A 20,512-nucleotide genomic window follows, 5' to 3' on the forward strand; every position below is an offset into this window, starting at 1 on the left:
CACTATCAATCTCACCCTTATTCCCATGCAGACATTCAACCGGTTCAGTGTCAGTCTGTGGACCGTGTAAACACACCCTTTTGGATCCGTTTTTTGTCTGGATTTACAGTCGGGTTTTCTTTTTGCTCTGCGGCTGCGCCCGGTGTGCGGCGCGTGAAGAGTTGGGTCGGAGAGGACTGCTGTTACCCCACACGCAGGACAAAGAAAACGGGGGGAAATTAAGGGGGAAAAGACAGAATAAAAGAGGAATGAAAATGGATAAGTGTTTCCTCACGGTGGTCGTCGGTGTTTTAATGCTCGGTAAGAAACGCTTCTTTGCTTCGCTGCTGATTGCTAATTAACTCTCCAGCAAGGAGTGCCAAACTGTGTTTAGAAATCCCTCAATTTAATCATTACTCGTGTGTCTTCAAACGTACATGCCCTTTAAGGGATCATTTAAGCATTTGCTATATCTATTACATCCATTAACCATTTCGGCACATATCTAACCTGTTAAACAGCATTTCATTTCTATAATTTACACATTTTGAACTGGTTATCACTGCTAGTTGCTTCAACCCACCGTGTATTTAGATTCAGGGCTGCAACAAGCGAAGAGATTCAGAAAGTTGAAATTTAAGTAATTAATTAATGTCACCTGGTGTTTCTGATCAGGCCGAATTTATAACTTAATCATATTCAATTAGGAAAATTCATAATTCAGGCTGTCAGAGATGTCTCCATGTAACGACAGGCTAAAAAGCTAAAATGGTATATTATTAAAGGGGGTTTGGCGCAAGGATTCTTGGTAGCTTCCCCCAAACTGCCTCACCGTGTTAAAACTGCTCTACAATTGAATTAAGCTAATTAATAAACCCAATTTAAATGATTTACTTATTATTCACCGAGTGTAAGGTTAATTAAAACACATTAGGGACAAAACATGGATTGGAAAACTCCCTTTTTCTCATTTAACTACATATTTGTGTTGTGAGGAGAGAAAATGTAGTGTATAACAGAGACACTTCCCCAGGGGAGAAAACAGTCCAAGTTATTCAACGTCTTTTTAACCAAGAACACTGTACTTCCATTAAAACCCATCATGAAGTGACCAGCTCTGACAAGCTCCCCATTAGCCCACTGGGATGTCCAACTGTGCTGGCCACCATGAGTAGCCTTACTATTTGTCATGCATGCATACCAGGGTTAAACCAGGCTGACTAATTATCCAGCTGGTTTGAAGGGCCACAATGCTTAGTCAATAGGCTGGTTTTCACCACATTCAGGGACATCCTAGGGCTTGTTCATTGGTTTTCCTCGGGGCAAATAAGGCTTAACAGGGCTCACAAACACTGAAGTTGCCATGTGTTTTTGAGTTAATGCCATAGAGACTCTCCTGTGTAAAGTGTGTGTGTGTGTGTGTGTGTGTGTGTGTGTGTGTGTGTGTGTGTGTGTGTGTGTGTGTGTGTGTGTGTGTGTGTGTGTGTGTGTGTGTGTGTGTGTGTGTGTGTGTGTGTGTGTGTGTGTGTCAGAGAGGAGCCTTGGCTTAAATTAGTGCAGTGTAAGATGATCAAATGTCGCCAGCACTCCTGTGGTGTTCTCTGACGCTGCAGATGGGAAAGAGGCCTTATTGTACTTCCCTTTTTATATGGTTTATTTGAAGACTTCCATAACCTGTTCTATGACATGAAATATGTGCCTTCCCCATTTTTGTTTCGGAGATAACACAACCCCAACACAATGCATACGGTTTGCTGTGAGCCATAAGTAACCTTTACAGTGAAAAGAAGATGAGGGTTATGGCTTGCAGCACATATTTTGCCATTTATATATATCATAACACCGTATAGTGCTGTGCAAAGTGAATAAGTTGAGGTGTAGAGCTGCAAACATTAAGAAAAAAGCTTCTTATATGCAAGTATTTTCCGATTTCTGTACTTCTTTTAGCTCAAATATCTCCCTCTTAACTTAAGGTATGTGTCAACTCATAATAAAAGACTGGGACAAGCAAGTGGTGACCCAGATGGTTGACTGTGATAGGTCGAAATACCTGTCAGTCAAGCAAAAACAACATATATTTAAGGAAGGAAAAGAGATATTTTTTTACCTCTAGACAAAACCAGGCTGTTTTCCAGTTCTTATGCTAAGCTAAGCTAAGTCTCTTGTGGCTGCAGTTTCATATTTACTGCCCTCGGTTTCCATATTCAGGTATAACCGAGCTATCACTCCTCTCATCAGAAGAGAAATGGCAGGAAGAAACCTTGCCCCTCTGGCGCTGCACACAAACCCGTCCAGAAAATGTCACTGTGTCCAATTATTTTTAGATTTCTGACTTGATTATTGAACTTTCTGATGGCTTCAGGCTTTACTGGCTGCATCATGCCTTCAAGGAGAGACAGGAAATCTTATTTTTAGTGATAAATGGGTGCTATATCACCTCTCCCACACACACACACACACACACACACACACACACACACACACACACACACACAGCTCTATACGCTGGTCATTTTGTGATATGACACTGCAGAAATCTTCAATGCACAGGAAAGCTGGAGAGAAAGTGGATATTCTCGAGTCGAGTGAATCACTTTGTCTTATCAGCGTGAGTAATGGCAACAACCTCCATGGAAGAATTTGAAGTGTCACACGTGTTAGACGTCATAAAGCGGGCAATTGGTAAATTATTCATGGTTGCAATAACATTGTTGGAGGACTTTGTGTGATATTTAGTCAAAGAAACAATAGGGCTTATGCTATCTATAACACTGTGCCTTCACTAAAGCGGAGAGAAGCTCACTCTCTTAGCACCACATAACACCAGGCCGACTGCCAGAGACTCAAGTATTGATGGACTCTTTCAAGTATTGATGGATAACACACACACACACACACACACACACACACACACGCACACGCACACACAGAACTCGTTTTGAATGCAATTTCTTTTTATACCGAAGCTGAGCCAGTTTCGTTTTTCCTCAAAGCCCCTCCTGACTGTTTGAAGTGATGTCTTACAGAAGGAGTCATGCAAGACCTTAATAAAACTGACTGACAGTGGCAGTTTCTGTGTGTAAAACATATGTTATTTTGCTGTAATCCTTATATAATAAGAGTATCAGAATGAATCCACCTTTTTAAAAGTCAATATTAGGTCGTTTTGAAGCCAAAATGCTGCTTTCTTTGAGCTAAACTCACTTTTTCATTGAATTTAAAGGAAAAGTACCTGGGGTTTGGTTTACAACCTGTGTAAGCATTTGTATTTATTTGTATTTTTTGCCTTTCAAGGCTTGTGTTTACCTGCAGTCCATTAACCCAGCAGCCTGTTGCATCTTCACCTCTGATGGCAGACGTCAGGGTCAGGGGTTACGGGTTCTTTTTTCAGCCAGATCCCGTCAGCAAAGTGTCAAACAGTGAGAAACTCAGCTGTGTCTCGACATGCTTCAGCTTGAATGCCTCCCTTCACTCTGACAGGGGAGGAATGTGGTGAACCAGGTGGTTTGATCCGGCCAGATACTGTACCTGCACCACTTTCATAAACAAATGAGGCTAAATGAGAGAGTGACTCTCATTTATAATCCTCAATCACTCACCGCTGGTTGCTGCTTTTTGCTGGAGTTCTGACAGCAGGTCCTGCCAAACAAAATGATGTGGGCAGGAGTGTGCAGAAATAAATACAGAAAGCAGTCTGGGGTTTAGCAGCAGCAGCAGCCTCATCAATACTGTTCAACTCTGCACAAGTCTCAACAAGCCCTGTGTTGATGCATGTGTGATGGTGATTTGCATGTTGAAACAGCGCTGTAGTGTTAAGACACCTTTGGTGACTAAAATTGCTTTTAGACCTTCTTTTTTTACCCCAACTTCAAGCAGTTTTTTGGATGTAGAAATGGCAGAAAAGGCACTTTTTTTGGATCTAAAATGTACAAAATTCCTGGTTTTTGTTCTGTCTTGTTATGAACTGAGTATCTTTTGGTCTTGCGCTGGAGAAATTGGCCATTTAAAGTCATTCGCTTTGACAAATGGACAATGCAATGGACATTTTATATTGAAAATATTCCTCCTATACAACCTTAATGAAAGTAGTAATCTATCTAACACCATCCCTCAACCTCAAAGATATAACATTGGCCAACAACAGACAGAGTTAAAGTAATGCCACCTCATTATTGCATCAGGTTTGCTCCTAACACAGCATAACACACATTGTTTTCTCAGCAGATCTGAGTCTCTTTCAATGAGACTGATATGGTGTTCCACATTTTGCTTTGGATGTAATAGGTTTGTTGAGCATTGATTTTTCCCAGCCTTCAGAACAAAGATCAAAGAGGTTTTTGCACACCGCCTAAAAAAAATCCAATCCAGCGTCAGCTCGCATTTATCTTGTTAAAAAAAGAATTGATAGCGAAACAAAAGTAATTCTCCTTTATCTAAAAATAACTGTTCTCCATCCCTGAAGGTGGGTGCTCGGCCCGGGTGGTGACGTTGTCTCCGGGTCCTCTAATTCGGGTGGAGGGTCAACCGCTGTCCATCAGGTGTGATGTCACTGAATACAGCGGGCCTCGGGAGCAGGTGAGTGAAAATTATGGGGATTTTTATGTATTTTGTCCTATATTTTCATTGGAAAAAGACCAAAAACCAGTTGTGTTTCTCTGTCTGTGTCTCTCAGCTCTACAGATGTTTATTTTAATCAACCTATATATCATATATCATTTATAAAAGGCTTTATTTCTTAAAACAACAGGGGCTTGGGTTTATGTTTTATAGTGCGTATAGATCAAATGTGTGCCTAGTACTACTCAAGCTTTCCAGACCTTTTATCTGGCTTTTATGTCCCAGAATTCCCTGCAATTAGTGAGCAGTTTAATAGTCCTGTGAATGTGAGTATGCTGTGTTTTAGTATTCTGTTTTAAAGGAGCGTGAAATAGTTTCACTCAAACCTGTTGGAGTAAAGATGCATCAAAAGGGTTTGTCAGGGAAATCTGGCCACTTGTTTTTGGAGGAAAAACAGCAGAAAGGAAGAGAAGTGAATGTCTATTAATATAGTATTATTTACTCCTCTTCCTCCTCTGAGTCAACATTCATTCCCACTCTGTTCTGCAGGACTTCGAGTGGATAATGACCAGTGAGGCGAACGGGCCGAGGATAAAGATAATCTCCACCTTCGACACCGCCTTCCCCCACGCGTCTCTCAGCAAACGCGTCGCCTCCGGAGACATCTCGCTGGTGCGCCTAGAGGACAACGAGGTGGAGCTGAAGATCGCCGAGCTGAAGGCGCTGGATGCCGGTTTCTACTGGTGTGAAACGCCCAGCACCGACTCCGTCATCGCCGGAAACTACAAGGCTCAGGTCCAACTCACTGGTACGTGTTTGTGTGTGTGTGTGTGTGTGTGTGTGTGTGTTCATTTAACAGCTATCCCCTTGACTTACTAATGCTCTACTGATCATGCATCTATCCTCCCTCTCACACACACACACACACACTCCCACTGGTTTCAGACAATAACTTGCTTGTAATTTGGCTTTATTTTTACACCCAAACACACACGCTATGAACACCTCTACACACTCGTGTTGAGGAGCAGATGTCGGGTGGGAGAAGTTGGCATCTGTCAAATGAGGTCCGGGGAGAATGAGTGTATAGATATATGACTCTCCACCGGGACAGAAGTGAAATCACATGTTTCCTGGAGTTAAGCAGTTGATAATCAGAGGAAAATCTGCCTTTTTAAACCTTAAATCATGCTAATGTACCCATAGCATTAAGATTCTAGGACATTTTGCTGTCTTACTAGACCTTTACACCAACCAATCATGTGTCATCTACAAAACAGACTTTTGATTGTATCCCGTGTCGAACAGACCACTCTCACTGTCCATAAATATCATGTTATGTTCATGTTTAATGAGAGCCGCACAGCAGGCAGGAAACATAATAATATCATCTGCATTCAAAACATGAACCATGATGAGATTAAAATAAACACAAAAACCTGTTTAACAAGAACTTCAAGTCATCCATTGAAATGTGAAACCAGTATGGAGATAATAAAGCAAGAAAGATGAGCCTCATAAATAGAACGTAGTGGCATCAATTCACCTTTTTTAGGTCCTCTCATTTCTACTCAATTCTTATTGGTCAATTCGGGCATCCAAGAAGTTGTTGATTATAGATAACAGACCGTTGCTAAGGAGAACAGACTGTCGCTAAGGAGGATGGAGGGACAGAAAGAAGTCCATCAGAAAACAGTGGAATATCTTTCTTAATAATACAGTTTTTATGATAAGTTAAAAACCCAAACCAAACAAATTGCAGCCTCGAAACACGCAATGTAAGGTCCTCTTTGTTTCACTAATGATCCCCCTCGGTTTACTGTTCCTCCCATAAACTATGTAGGGGGGGTTACAGGCGTGCCAACATGTATATGGTGTTTTATTGGTGTCTCACCAGTGTGTATAAAAATGTTAAGAGGAAACAGAGGAAAGTCTTTATCTCCACAGAGCAACTTTAGAGGTCTAGAAGACAAAGAATGATTGTCTGAAAAGTGAGTGATTGAGTGACTTAGTGAAAGGTGAGGTGTAAGGATTAAGATTAGGTGTTATAATAATCTAAATGTCCTGTGTTGTATTTACTTTAAGGGTCTACAGAAACAATGTTCCTGTTACTTCAGAGTCAGACCTCGCTCTGTACCGTTTTAATTTGGACTATTTTCTGACACAGAACCATAGGGAACGAGAGAAACCCCTATTCAGCGTTTATTTTCCTTTGAATTAAATTGAGTTTTTCCTCTTCCACTCAGTGATTAATTACACACTTTTGTTTTGGCCAGTATTGCTCCAAACATGACAAAAAAAACAAAGCAATGCGAGATAAGATATGAGCCCCACATGTAGGGGATGAAGTCACATGTGACAGCAGGTTAGCTCCACAATGCCTCATCATGTTGGGCTGCTTCCCTGCTCTGCTCCCCAGACAGCTTGTTAAATTTAGGTGTGTGTGTGTGTGTGTGTGTGTGTGTGTGTGTGTGTGTGTGTGTGTGTGTGTGTGTGTGTGTGTGTGTGTGTGTGTGTGTGTGTGTGTGTGTGTGTGTGTGTGTGTGTGTGTGTGTGTGTGTGTGTGTGTGTGTGTGTGTGTGTGTGTGTGTGTGTGTGTGTGTGTGTGTGTGTGTGTGTGTGTGTGTGTGTGTGTGTGTGTGTGTGTGTGTGTGTGTGTGTGTGTGTGTGTGTGTGTGACAGCCATTAATAAACTTGACGAGTCACATTTGTTGCTCGGGGGCAATACCAGTCCAGAGACACACACACACACACACACAGCCCCACTGAGGCTGCTTGGTTACATAAGAAACAGTGAAGTACAGCAGGGTTTGGAAACTCCTCTCAGGCTCGTTTTAATTGATAGAGTCAAGCGCAGATCATCCGCCCCGCCTTGGTTATCTGCCACAGAGCCTCGCTTCACTGCAGCAGTGCGCGGGTACTTCCTGGTGTCCGGTTATCTCCGCACGTCATGGCTGCAGCGGTGTAGGAAGATGATGTCCTGGCTCTTCGTCCCGCCTACAGACCTCTGATTGGTCCACGGGGACACTTAAGCCTTGTTTACAGCATTCAAAAGTCCTCCAATTATCCTTTTAAAAGGCATTGAATTCATGTGTCTACAAATACAACTGAAGGATATGGGTCATACGACAAATGCTTCTTGAAATTTGATTATTTCCTGCCCAATTTCACCCATTGGCTCACACATTCCTCCCTGCTTTAACACCACGTCACTCAAAGTTAATTAGTCATCTATCATCATACTCTCACATCCTGTCTGTGTGTACACTCAAGACAAACCTGTAGATAAAGATACATGAGTAATCCGCCTGAAGTCGAAAAGAATAGTCTTTTTCTATCCAAATGCTTCAAAAAAGTCGGTCTTTCCCACAGGAGGTGAATGCGGCATGACTGTAATTCCCACAGTGCACTGCTCTGACTCCTCATTCCAAACCATCTGCCACTCTTGGGTTCATTTGTAACACCGCTGACAAAAAGGATTAATCAGCATTTATGTAAAAACCAGTTTGAAGGTCTATATTATATAAATATCACCCCTGAAGTCAGTGTAGAATATGGAGACACACCTTTGAATTGGCTCATTTTCGGCTGTTTTTCACAGGAAAAGGATCAAAATAAGTTGCTGGAGATGATGAAATGGAGCCTGTAATTATCGTTGTTATTAACCCCCCGTGATGCACTGCCGACATGCCATCCATCAAAGCATCTAAACTCTGCTCCTTCACTTTCCCGTTGTGCAAAAGCAGAGGTGAAAGTCATTTTCAGTGCCGTTGTCGTGCATGCATCTGAAGGAAAGAGTCGTGCTCCCAACAGGAGTTCCCCCGTTCTTTAATTTCCTCTCACACACAGTGACTCATCATCTTTCAGTGTGTGTGTGTGTGTGTGTGTGTGTGTGTGTGTGTGTGTGTGTGTGTGTGTGTGTGTGTGTGTGTGTGTGTGTGTGTGTGTGTGTGTGTGTGTGTGTGTGTGTGTGTGTGTGTGTGTGTGTGTGTGTGTGTGTGTGTGTGTGTGTGTGTGTCATAAAAAGAACACGACGATGGTTATAGAATCTGTCAGGACCTGATCAAGGAAGGATTTAGTATCGAACAAAACCAAGCCCAGAGTCAGAGAAAGGAGGATAATGAGCTGCAGTGAGAGGGAAATAAAGTTTACTCAGTCATTAACCTCAACAAACATTCCTCTGGGTGCGTTTCATTTACTCACAATCACACATTTACAGCTTTATCTGGAGCTGTTTGTTTGTCATTCAGTCGGTGCCCTTGATAAGAGTACAGGAGGTAACAGTAACAAAGGAAACACATCTGACTGCTTGAGAATGAGAGGCACCTGAGAATAAACCTTTGTGTCTCTTTTCCCCCGCCAGTCATCCCCAACACCCTCCAGGTCTCCGCGCTGACTCCGCCCCCAATCGTCTCCGAAGGAAGTGACCTCACCCTCTCCTGCAACGTCACCCGGCAACTCACCTACCCCACCTACCTGTCCGTCACCTGGTCGGTCAAGAGGGGCACCACGTCCGAGGACATTTTGACATTTGGCCCTCAGGGCGACGTCGTCACGGGGGTTAAGTACGCCCGACGATACGCCGACGGAGGCATCCGATTGGTCCCAGGGAAGAACGGCGCGTTCGAGCTGGTGATCTCCAGAGTGATGACGTCGGATGAGGGGATTTACGAGTGCAACGGCACCGAGTGGACGCACGAGGACGGGGGGAAATGGATAAAAATTGTGGAGAGCACCAGAGAGATGGGAACTGTGGCTGTTACCCCGACAGGTATGTCCGCTCTCTGCTCCGTCACACACAAGCGTTCCCTTTTATGGCGTTGTTTACAGGCTGAGTATTTGACCTGCAGTTCATTACAGCTGCTCTGTTTGGACTGGAGGTTTAAACATGACATACACATCTCTGATTGGTCAATTACCTTTTTAAAAGTATATTTAAAAGGTGTTAAAAGGCATTTATCTAAAAAATAAGGCCTTTCTCTCTCAAACGACTTAAAACATGTACAAATGTATCTATTTTCATTATTTTCCCAAACTTTTCCTGCCGTAACGTCACTCAGATAAGGGTAGTAGAGCCAACAACACTCATATTCTGTTGGTTGTGTTCAATTTAACACATTTTAAGTTGCTTATAAAAGTCATTGTTGCTGGTATATCTTGCTATGTTAGTTGGAAATGTGTTCACATGTTTGAAGTATGTTAGGAGGGAGATTTAGCTCATGTAAGATTGGGTCTGTCATTGACCCATCTGGAACAAAAAACTTCAAAAATCTCCGACCTCTCTGGTGTTTGGGACTGTCACGTCCAGCTGTGCTTAGCCTTAGCTCGGTAGCTAATAAAAAATGGCAACAGGTGGTTAATCCAGGCTTCAAAAGCTCCCTTTAACACCAGAACCCCCAAAGATTCAGAAATTATTGAAATAAACCCCTTGTGTTTATCAGTTTCATGACTTTTCCTCGAATAAGTTGATTAAATTATGATGGGTAAAGGATAAAAGACATATTTTATGCCTGGTGTTTGTAGGTAAGGAACCCTGAAGGTTTAATTGTAGATTAAAAAGTGAGTTTCCTGTTCTGGATGTGGAGGAACTCTGGGAGAAAACGCAGGATTGTGAGAGAGGAGAGACGTGGGAGAGTTCCCTCTCTTTCATTTGAATGGCATCCTCTTTTCTGTGAGACTTTCTTTTCTTTCTCTGCGTCCCAGGAGGCTCGTGACCCCTTCACTGTCTCTCTCTATGTCTTATTCTGTCCTCAGAGGGGCCCCACACACACACTCACACACACTCATTCCCTTTGGTTGCTGTGGTCACCATATCTTATATCTTTCCAGGCTACCATATCCTATTTTTAAGTGCTGTAAAACACCCAGTGGTTCGTAATGAAACTAGAGATGAGCTACACACACACACACACACACACACACACACACACACACACACACACACACACACACACACACACACACACACACACACACACACACACACACACACACAGGTCTGAGGTCCATTGTGTGCCAGACAGTCCATATTGACTCTCTGACTTGAGTAAAGAGGATGAGAAAAGTCAAACAGAGCGAGCTTTATGTCTTTTGTCCTTCTCCAGACACCATACGGAGACGCACACAGACCCTGGTTGTTAGTGGAGATAATGTCCAAACCCCTGATGCACAGAAAGACACATTTTTATTAGATATATTGTGAATAGAGAGTTGTTCTTTAGCACCTTGCTGAGAGGATGCACATCTTTAGATTCTTTACGTTGCATTTCGATGAAGTGTGCAGCTCGATATTTGTTAAAAACAAACAAACCCTATTGTTGAATCCTGTGTCTGTCTCCCTGTCCTCTCTCAAGGTCAGTCCCTCAGCGTGAAGGCTACCTCTTCCTCCTCCTCGTCGTCTCTCCTCCTCACCCCCGGCGAAACGCTGACCCTCCTCTGCTCCGTCGCCTCCGACAACCTCCCCGCCCTCGCCCTGGAGGTGAGCTGGCTGGCGGACGGCCGTGACCTCATCACCATGGAGCGCAGCGGGGTGGTGATCTCCAACACGTCGTCGTCCGGCGGCGCGCCGGGAAACCGCGGCGAGGCGAGCCTGGAGAGGACGGGCAGCGGCGAGTACCGGCTCGCGGTGAGGGGGGTGAGCGGTGAGGACGGGGGCGCGTACACCTGCCGCATCCGGGCCTTCATCGAGAAGGGAGGGAGGAGCTCGGGAGGAGGAGGGAGGTGGCACATGGCGGCGGAGAAAACATCCAGCCCTGTGACGGTGAAGGTGGCGCAGATCAGTGAGTAGACTTAATTATGCTCTTTGTTTTGATGATTATTGAGGCATAAAGACATGGCTTTTGTTGTGTTGTTTACTTATTATCATCCTTTAGTGAAGACATGTGTGTTCTGATGCCCCACACAAGTGTAGAAGCTAAATAAAGTCACTGAAGAGCTGGATGTCTGTTTCCTGATGTGTAGCAGTGCTTCAGACGAATCGGTAGTCTGGAGGGGAAACTCTCTAATCCCCCAGTCAGCTGTTGACTCCTGCTGCAAGGACGATTGATTAGTCATGCCTGTCCTGCACTCTGCTACCTCTGGGGATGTGTATTCGTGCTGTAAATGTGTGTGTGATGCTCGGGGTGTCAACCTCAGTCGACACAGCGATCAGGAGGAGGCTGGGAGGTCTCTCACTTTCACAGCCATTTTAAATTTGACATCGTGTCGGTGAGTGTGGTTGGCTTGCATGGTGATGTGTTGGATACGCAATTAGACGGGGAATTAGTCTCTTTTTACTCCTCCTAAATACATATATTGTTTGCTCAGGATGCTCAGTCACACTGTGGTTGTTCATGGTGTCTTTGAAGATGCATTGAGTATTAAGATTCAATTATTCTTCCAAATTAAAACAACAATCACATGCATTTGCACCGGACTTTCTCTTACTCTCAATTTGAGAAATTTCAAAATAAAAGCTTGAAACCACTTGAAAATAACTTGCAGTATATCTAACCTCGTATTAGACGTCTTTCCGATAAGTAAAACCACTGCATATCTTTATAACGATGGTTAATTGAACACTTTTTGCTTTAATTTAGCAAGTTAATCTCATGCTGCCTCTGTATGTGCTACGTAAACCACATGTTTAGTGCATATAAAGTGCTGCTGCAGAGCTACTTAACTGTAAAACTGAACTTAATAAGCACAAAGATTTGGCCTGAATGTGAAAAAGAAACCTCCCTAGAGTTGAACTTGAAGGGATACTGAAGAATATGATATTTGTATTGATGTTTTGGGTATTTAACCAATGTAATTGAGTAAGAATTAGGTCCCCTGAGTCCCCATGAAATGTATAAATGTCCTAAATAAATGCTAAAGTCTTGTTTATGTAATCACTTATCACTGCTTTTGAGAATCCCCAGGAAGTTCTCTGGCGGATTGACGCTTGCTAAAAGTTGCCAGAAAACAAATGATCATTATTGTCCTGCTTTTCTTTTGTGCGATATAAAAGAGTTTATATTTATAGAGTCCAGTTCTGCTTTGGAGCATCCTGGCATTGGGTTCGGTTCAAAAACACCTCAAAGTCTTTGTTCCTTTTTAAAGAGTTTGGACTGGACGACTGCCACGGGAAACAGAATCACAATGTGAAATGAGATTTTTAAATCAAAATCAGACACACTTTCTCCTCTCTCGCTCCAGAAAATGACGTCTAAAGCAAATCAGGAACTACTTTTTTTGACCAATTTATGAAATCTAATGACAGAGTTGTATTTTAATCAGGTTTTTAATTCCACTTAATCTCCCTTTTTTCATATAAATGATAAAGCATGGTGATTTATTTCCATTTGTATAGATTCTACCTCCTCTTTTTCGTAGGGTTTGACTGTGGAGGGTCGATTTTTATTTGATTTAAAGCAATTTGAGATATTTAACCTCCAAGCTAAGTCCAGACTATCAAAATAAAAGCATAGACACCAACCACACCCATCCTGTGGTGAGGGAAACCCAAATTACTAAGCAAATAAAGACATTTCATCAGAAATATGTGGAATTTAAAAGGACGTTTTGACGGATATTCCTTCAGTGACTGACGGGCTCTTATCAGCGCCACACATCTAAAGCAATACTTACTTCCTCTTTCACACGCTTCCTCGCTTGGTTTATTTTTTCCCGTGACTTCCCTGCCGTGACAACAGCTTCCTCTCCATTCAGTTTATTTAGATGTTGTTAAACACTGAAATAGCATTCAAGGTTACTTTTATACGTGTCGTTAAGCCGGGGCTGCACAATGCCATGCATGGTGTTGCTGCACACGCACTTAAAGTTGATTAAAACAATATATACATGTACCTATGGTAGAGATGATTTGCAGAACTGACACCATTTCATTAGCCAGGGTGGTTTCAGAACAAGGAACAAGAGCCGACTATAGACGGTGTTTTTCGATTATTCACCGCACAAAATATCTCTAATGGTGAATAAGAGCGGGAGAATACCCCAAACCACATCCATGTCCTGGGTACGTTTTTACATACATCCTGTCCTGTATGCCAACCGCAGCCTTTAGTTAAAACAACAAGCGTCCCTCGTAGATACACAGAGGCTCTGTGGGCCTTGAGGATCCATGTTGCCTTTAGAAATGTCAACTACACACACACATACACACACACACACACACACACACACACACACACACACACACACACACACACACACACACACACACACACACACACACAGTAAGTAACGTGAGCGAACGGCTGAAATATCTGTGTGTATGTGTGTGTGTATGTGGTGTCAATTTGTACAAGTGTGAGAGGGAAACTAGGTTTGTTGAAGGCTTTCAAAGAAATTAAAATGTAATGTAAAGCTTTCTCCTGAGAGTAAATTCTGCACACACACACACACACACACACACAAACGCATGCATGATTCAAAAAATGGAATGTGTGTGTTTGTGTCCCACATACTCAGGATATGCGCCTGTTCTCGCTGGTGGAACTCCTACATTTTTGCCAGGGGGGTATACATTCCTTTATACTGCGTCTGCACACACACACACACACACACACACACACACACACACACACACACACACACACAACAGAGCAACATTTCTAATTGACTACAGCTCATATATTTTCTCCTCACTCCTCTTGCATTTGAGCCTAAACTTTGTGTGTGTGTTTGTGTATGTGTGTGTGTTTGTGTATGTGTGTGTGTGTGTGTTGACCACCAGTCAGTTCCTATCCTATTGATGCGTGGCCTTGAGGTTGCCCACTCTCCCCACAATGCTTGGCCTACCAGGAAGCAAAAAAAAAAAACAGTTGGAGAACTTGTTTAGGAGCTCTCCATGGCATACACACACACACACACACACACACACACACACACACACACACACACACACACACACACACACACACACACACACACACACACACACACAGTTAAAGAGGGTGTAATTCTCCTCACCCTTGGCTACACTTCCCCTGTGTGCGTGTTGTTGTGTCAGCTGGAATTGTTGTCAATGGAGCCACTTCGCTCAAAAAGGACTCCTCGTACTTCATGCAGCTCATGTTTCTTATTTTCATAACGGAATATTTATGAATATACAAAGTGTGTGTGTGTGTGTGTATATAGGTGTATTTTAAGATTGTATACGTATGGCTTTTTGCTCCTCTTCTCTTCATATCAATGGCTGATCTATAAGGCTTCAATCACACCAACAAACTATGAATATGGGACCTTTTTATTGGAGTATTTCTGTAAAGGTATCAAGCTGTCGGTATTACTTAAAGAGCCCTGTTGTGCTTTTTGGGCTGTTCCCTTTCCAGTAGGTCGTGCGCATGTAAATGGTGTGCACGGACTAAATAATAAAGACCTTTTTGAGCATTAAAGCATGTAAACAAGTCACAGTAGAGTCTCAGAATACTAATATGAGCCTGAAATGAGCAGATTATGTTCCCTTTTTCTTCAGAACTAATGTAATATTTTTCATTTCCATTTCACTTCTTGCAGCCCATGTCCAATTTGTAATGTATTTGGTCAGAAACTGCAAGGTCAACAGTGTATTCACGTTATATAGTCGTCTAAAACAACCTGTCCTTAAAGGTGTTTTACATTATATTCAATGAGGAGGCTGTCTGTCAGCGTTAGTGTATTCCTCATCTTGTAAAAATGTATTTCTCTCATTTAAACGGTTCGATTCCCACCTCATGCACACCCTGATTGCCCCTGATATGTGGTTATTTTGAGGGGCATTTCAATGATAGCGTCTGTCAAATATACCGGCGATCTTCCGTCATGCTAACTGCAATTCCTACAGGATTTACTAAGGAAGATGCAACGAATGGCTCCTGGAGGAGTCAGATTAGGACGCTTCCTGCAGCTTTTCAGCACTCCACTAAACTAAGTGAACATCTACCCTTCAGTGAAATATAAAGCAGTGAATTCAAGGCGTCTGTGCATCGCCACAGGCGGAGGTTTTTATGATGTTTAGTATCTATACTGCAGGAAACGTTGGCTTGATTTCCAAACCTTCATCTATTATTGGAGGAGTATTCATTATTCAGCCTTTATACATTTATATATTACACACTTTCTCATATTTCAGTCGTAGAAATGGCTTTCTCTGTCTAGGAAGTCCCTGGAAAAACCCTGCATGTGTGGAAACAGATGACTGTAATCTTCCTGCACACACAGTAATCTGATTACCTTTAGTTTGAGCTGTAATGTTCGATGTAAATTGTACATCTGTTCGGTGTGTGTCAGCCAGTTTCCCTTCCTGGGAGACACACAGAGTGTTGACAGAGAGGGGAACGGCTCGGGTGGCTTATTCATATCTGGTTTAACACACACACACACACACACACACACACGCACGGCTGCACACTCCTGTGAAACCAGAGTCTCGGATGCCTTTGGTTGTTTTGGCAGATTTCAGCTTTTCTTCTGTTACTGGAAACAGCGAACTCCGCCGTGGGTTGGGAGTTCAGATCCCTGCCTAGCTCAGAGGCAAACGCTTTAACACCTGTTAACACACCGAACGTGTGTGTGTGTGTGTGTGTGTGTGTGTGTTTGTGTGGACCCTGCATGACCCTTATTGACTGTTTTTATGATAATTTGCTGAATATCTGTTTTGGACTGTTTCTTAACCTCTTACACCCCCCTCTTCATTACCAAAGCCCATATTTCTCTTTCTTTCAGGGGGGAGGGGATCTTTAGGAGGGTTAGCAGGCCAACAGTATAACGGGTGCACACCATCTGGGAAAACTGGGGTCCTGAATATTCATTTTGTAGGCACAGTTTTTTTTGTGTTAAATCAGTGATGAATATTGTGGTTTGGTTGGGCGTCTATTCGAATATGTAGAAGTGTTTAAGTATATTATGGCCATTCCTTTGCTCTGTAATGGCATTAAGTTGGATGCAACAGAGATGTAACAACCCAATAATGCCTCGAAAATTCTATATTTAGATAGTAGGACCTTAAAGACGAATGCATGCTGTTATTTGGTACCAAAAACGTGAGATATTTGGAGATTTCTGCAAGAATTACACATGTTTTGTTTCAGCTCTTCTCTAATTTGTGTGACGGGGGTTCATTTGATACAGGGACGTTTTTATGCAATTCCAAGACATGCAAAATGAAATATTCCTGCAATACATTTTGAAAACACGCGATAATAAATCATAACGCATGGACCTTTAAGCCCAAACTGCATAACATTTGCATGTAATTGGCATGTTTGGCTGTCCATGTTACCCATTTGAATATATTCAGGTGAAAGGTTAAGGGACAGCAGGTCTGAGGACCTATTAGACTGTTTAATAATGTAACAATTGAGAAAGTAATTGGTAGATTAATCGAGAAGGAAACTAAAAACGTCAGCAGTGCTTTGCCTCTCTGAACTGAACGGGCGGCGTGTGTGCTAACGATTTGCTTTGCGAGTGGCGGGGAAATAATGAACGAGATATAATAACGTCGGAAAGCAGTCGGAGGCAAATGAGTGTCACCATTACAATCAGTGCAAACTCACCAAGAGCAGCTTCTTACAGCGAACACACGCAGAGCGCCGCAGATGAAAGCAGTTTGTTGTGTTGTTGACATTGACCTATTTTTACCTCATTCTGCCTCCCCGAAACTAATAGAGCCTTTTTTCCTCTTTTTGAAAGCTTGTTTTTACACAATTTCTGGAGCAGAATGGTGAGCACAGGACTCTTTACCGTGGAATTTGTTTATATACAATAACAGAGAAGTGTACGGGGTTGATTGGTTGTTTAACTCTACTGGACTAGTTGTGCTCTTTCATTTTTTTAGCTGGTTTTGTTGCTGTGTTTATGGATCTGTCTGAGGAGTAACCTCCTATTTCAGGCATTAAAAGTACAAAACAGTCATTGTATAATCTATTCATTATAAATCCATTATTCCTGATCTTAAAGTGATCTGATCAACAAAACTTGAGGATTTTTATGCAAAAATGTAAGAAAAAGCTATTTTTAACCTTCCATGTGTGTGTGTGTGTGTGTGTGTGTGTGTGTGTGTGTGTGTTTCAAGTTTTCTCTGTTTTATTTACCATGAATACATTTAGGTTTTGGACTGAGATAAAGAACATGAGTGAAAAAATGTGTGTACAGTATACTGCTTGTAGACAAATACCAGCTGCCGACAGCTATGGGGATTAACTGTTTGAATCACATTAGAATCAGTGGGATGTGTTACTGCTAACCAAAATCAAAGTCTATGAAAAGGAGAAAAATCTGAACAAAACGCTGATTTAGATAACCACTGATATTTTAGCTAAGTGTCAATTATGTTATCTGGAATTATCCCTCAGGTTAAGGGTGTTTGCATGTCCTTTACGTGTCTGAAATGACAGCATGTTTAAGGCCTTAAATGGACTTGTTTGCAGGGAAATCCATATTAGTTTAGTAGAAGTAGTTTATTTAGCTTTAGAAAACTCCAATTTGTTGAAAACTGAGGGCTCCTTTTTGTATTTCTGCTCGGAAAAAAGCCAATTTGTGAGATTTCCTTCATTGTATTTAAGAATAAACATACATTACCAAAAGATATACCCGGGCTTTCAAACCCCCACATGGGTCAGTATCCAGTACCTACATTCCCCGTGACAAGTGGCTGCTCTAAATAAGGACAGGTTTCAGTGTGAGGGAGAGAGACACGTGGCTAGCTGGCAGAGAAACTTCACACATGCTCATCGATCAAAGTGTGTGTGTGTGTGTGTGTGTGTGTGTGCGCGCGTTTGTGTTTCACAGCAGATGGTGACAGAGCATGAGTCAATGTGTGTGTGACGTCCAAAATGACGTCATGCAAACCCACCTTTTTTTGCCCTACACCCTCTCAAACACACTCCTGTATTTTTAGTGTTTCTGCTGCGTGTTTTGTGTATCACTACCTGTGTATACATTAACAGTGTGTGTGTGTTCGAGTGTGTGTGTGTTTTTAGATATCTCACAGTTGGGCAGGTGGAAATCTTTGTGTGTGTGTTTCCTGTTCATTGAGGCATAAAGGTGCAATCTGGATGTCTGACTGAGAGGACCTGCCTCACACACACACACACACACACACACACACACACACACACACACACACACACACACACACACACACACTTATTAACACTGTAACACACACCTCCCCTCCCACAGTAAACAGTGTTGTTACAGGTTTGTCTGGCTCTATCGCTGAGCTCTATTTTGAGACCAAACCACGAAAAAGGGGAGCAGAATCCACTTTGCATTTTGTCTTAGAGGCTCTGTTGTTGTAAAATGACAATACCTGCAATGATTGATGAACGAAACGCCCCTCTGTGATGGGATTTATTTCTCTGGAGGCAGCGCAGTACTGTAAATTGATATATGGGAACATTAGGGTTGACTTTCTCCCTCAAGGTACTCTGAAAACAAGTAGAATTTCAAACACAGACACAGTCTATAGGAATGCTTACATGCTGTATACTCCGAAAAAGTGTCTGAATATTCGTCAAAATGTACGGTGTGTTGCTCACTGAAAGGTTATCCTGTGCTCCTGTATCATAACGATTATATCAGTTGCATAAAATGTCTAAAAATACATGACAGCGTGTTAAATGTATACCCTTGTATGCGTTTCATTGAGACAGCTGAGCTTTAAAGCTGTTTCACTTTGCAGGAGCACAATGCTTGTTTTCAGCTGCAGTTCTAGGGTTTCACAAAGGATTAGGGTTGGGTTTTTGTGTCATTCTTTATGCCTTGAATGTGTTGAGGTGTGTTTGCCAGGACTAACAAATGTCCCAGGGTGTCGCACACGGGTGACCACATTCACCATTTGATCTCCTCCTGTTTTATTCAAATTAGTATCGTGTTGCAGCAATAATTGACCAATATTGGTCCGTCTAATGTCATTCAAATCTTCTCTGAAATGCATCAAAGTGAGTTTGATTTCCTGCTTTGTCTCAACAGAACCGAGCTTCACGGTGAACCTTGAAGCCCTCTTGAACCCCCAGATGACGGCTGAGCCCACAGAGCTGGCGTGTCATGTGACCAACATTACCCATCTGCCCCTGGGAGGTCGCTTAGGGGTCACCTGGGGTCACACCACACTTCCTGGTACTTGAACCTCAGAATCTTAATGTGTTTACCTCAGAATCATTACAAGACTGCATATAACCTCTCGTTGTTTTCCCATCCAACCACACGCAGGTTTAGTGGGCGGTCCACAGACCTCAAATTCCATTGGCTCCCTGGATGGCAAAGGCAATCTGTTGCCAGGAGCGATTTATTCTGATAGGCTGAAGAGCGGCGTGATGTCACTGACCAGAGTCCATCCCGACACGTTCAAACTGCGATTCCTCCGCACGCAGGTTTTTCTTTTGATGTCTTTTTTAAACCATGTCTCTTTAAAGTTAAAGTTTAAGCTTTTACTCTGACATCATGTCGCTCACTGACTCTGATTACCTGTCTGCAGGAGATCGATATGGGCCAGTATGTTTGCACAGTGTCAGCCTGGAGCGTCAGCAGCCAGGGAGACGTGATGAACACCGCCCAGGCCGAGAGCGCACCGCTGGTTGTACGATGGGATACCAAACGTAAGGATCCATATCTGCTGGATTGAATTCTGAATGATTGAGTCGTTTTAAACTACATTTTTCACATCTGGCCCACAAAGAATATACATTTTGACTTAATGAAGTTCCTTTGAAAAGCATTACTCCACATGAAACACTAACACACTGCCATCCGATCACAGTACCCCTGCTGTTGGGTTTTATGAATAAGCTCTAATGTCTTCTTATCATTTCCAGACTTCATAGTAAAATCTCTCAGCTGAACAACAGGCCTCTTGTCTCCCCCTCACACACACACTTCCTCTCCATTCTCAGCCCCATTTGCTGACCTCAATTTAGCTAATTGAGACATGATGTAACTGCAGAAGATCATGGTGTAATTGCTCATCACTTCCTGTCGGGGGTTTCCCCGTCGGACTCAATGTTTTACTGAT

General features: G+C 42.7%; 1 protein-coding gene across 1 annotated transcript in view; it reads left to right on the top strand.

The window, feature by feature from the left end:
- ptgfrnb (prostaglandin F2 receptor inhibitor b) overlaps positions 1-20,512 on the top strand; it is a 38,032-nt gene continuing 17,520 nt past the window's right edge. Inside the window, 8 exon segments of the mRNA XM_063877848.1 lie at positions 1-300; positions 4,442-4,554; positions 5,086-5,344; positions 8,900-9,307; positions 10,890-11,315; positions 19,474-19,620; positions 19,714-19,874; positions 19,979-20,099. Of these exon segments, the coding sequence (XP_063733918.1) occupies positions 249-300; positions 4,442-4,554; positions 5,086-5,344; positions 8,900-9,307; positions 10,890-11,315; positions 19,474-19,620; positions 19,714-19,874; positions 19,979-20,099 (1,687 nt within the window). The 5' untranslated portion in view covers positions 1-248.

The sequence above is a fragment of the Eleginops maclovinus genome, chromosome 24, assembly GCF_036324505.1.
Source record: "Eleginops maclovinus isolate JMC-PN-2008 ecotype Puerto Natales chromosome 24, JC_Emac_rtc_rv5, whole genome shotgun sequence".
NCBI lineage: Eukaryota > Metazoa > Chordata > Actinopteri > Perciformes > Eleginopidae > Eleginops > Eleginops maclovinus.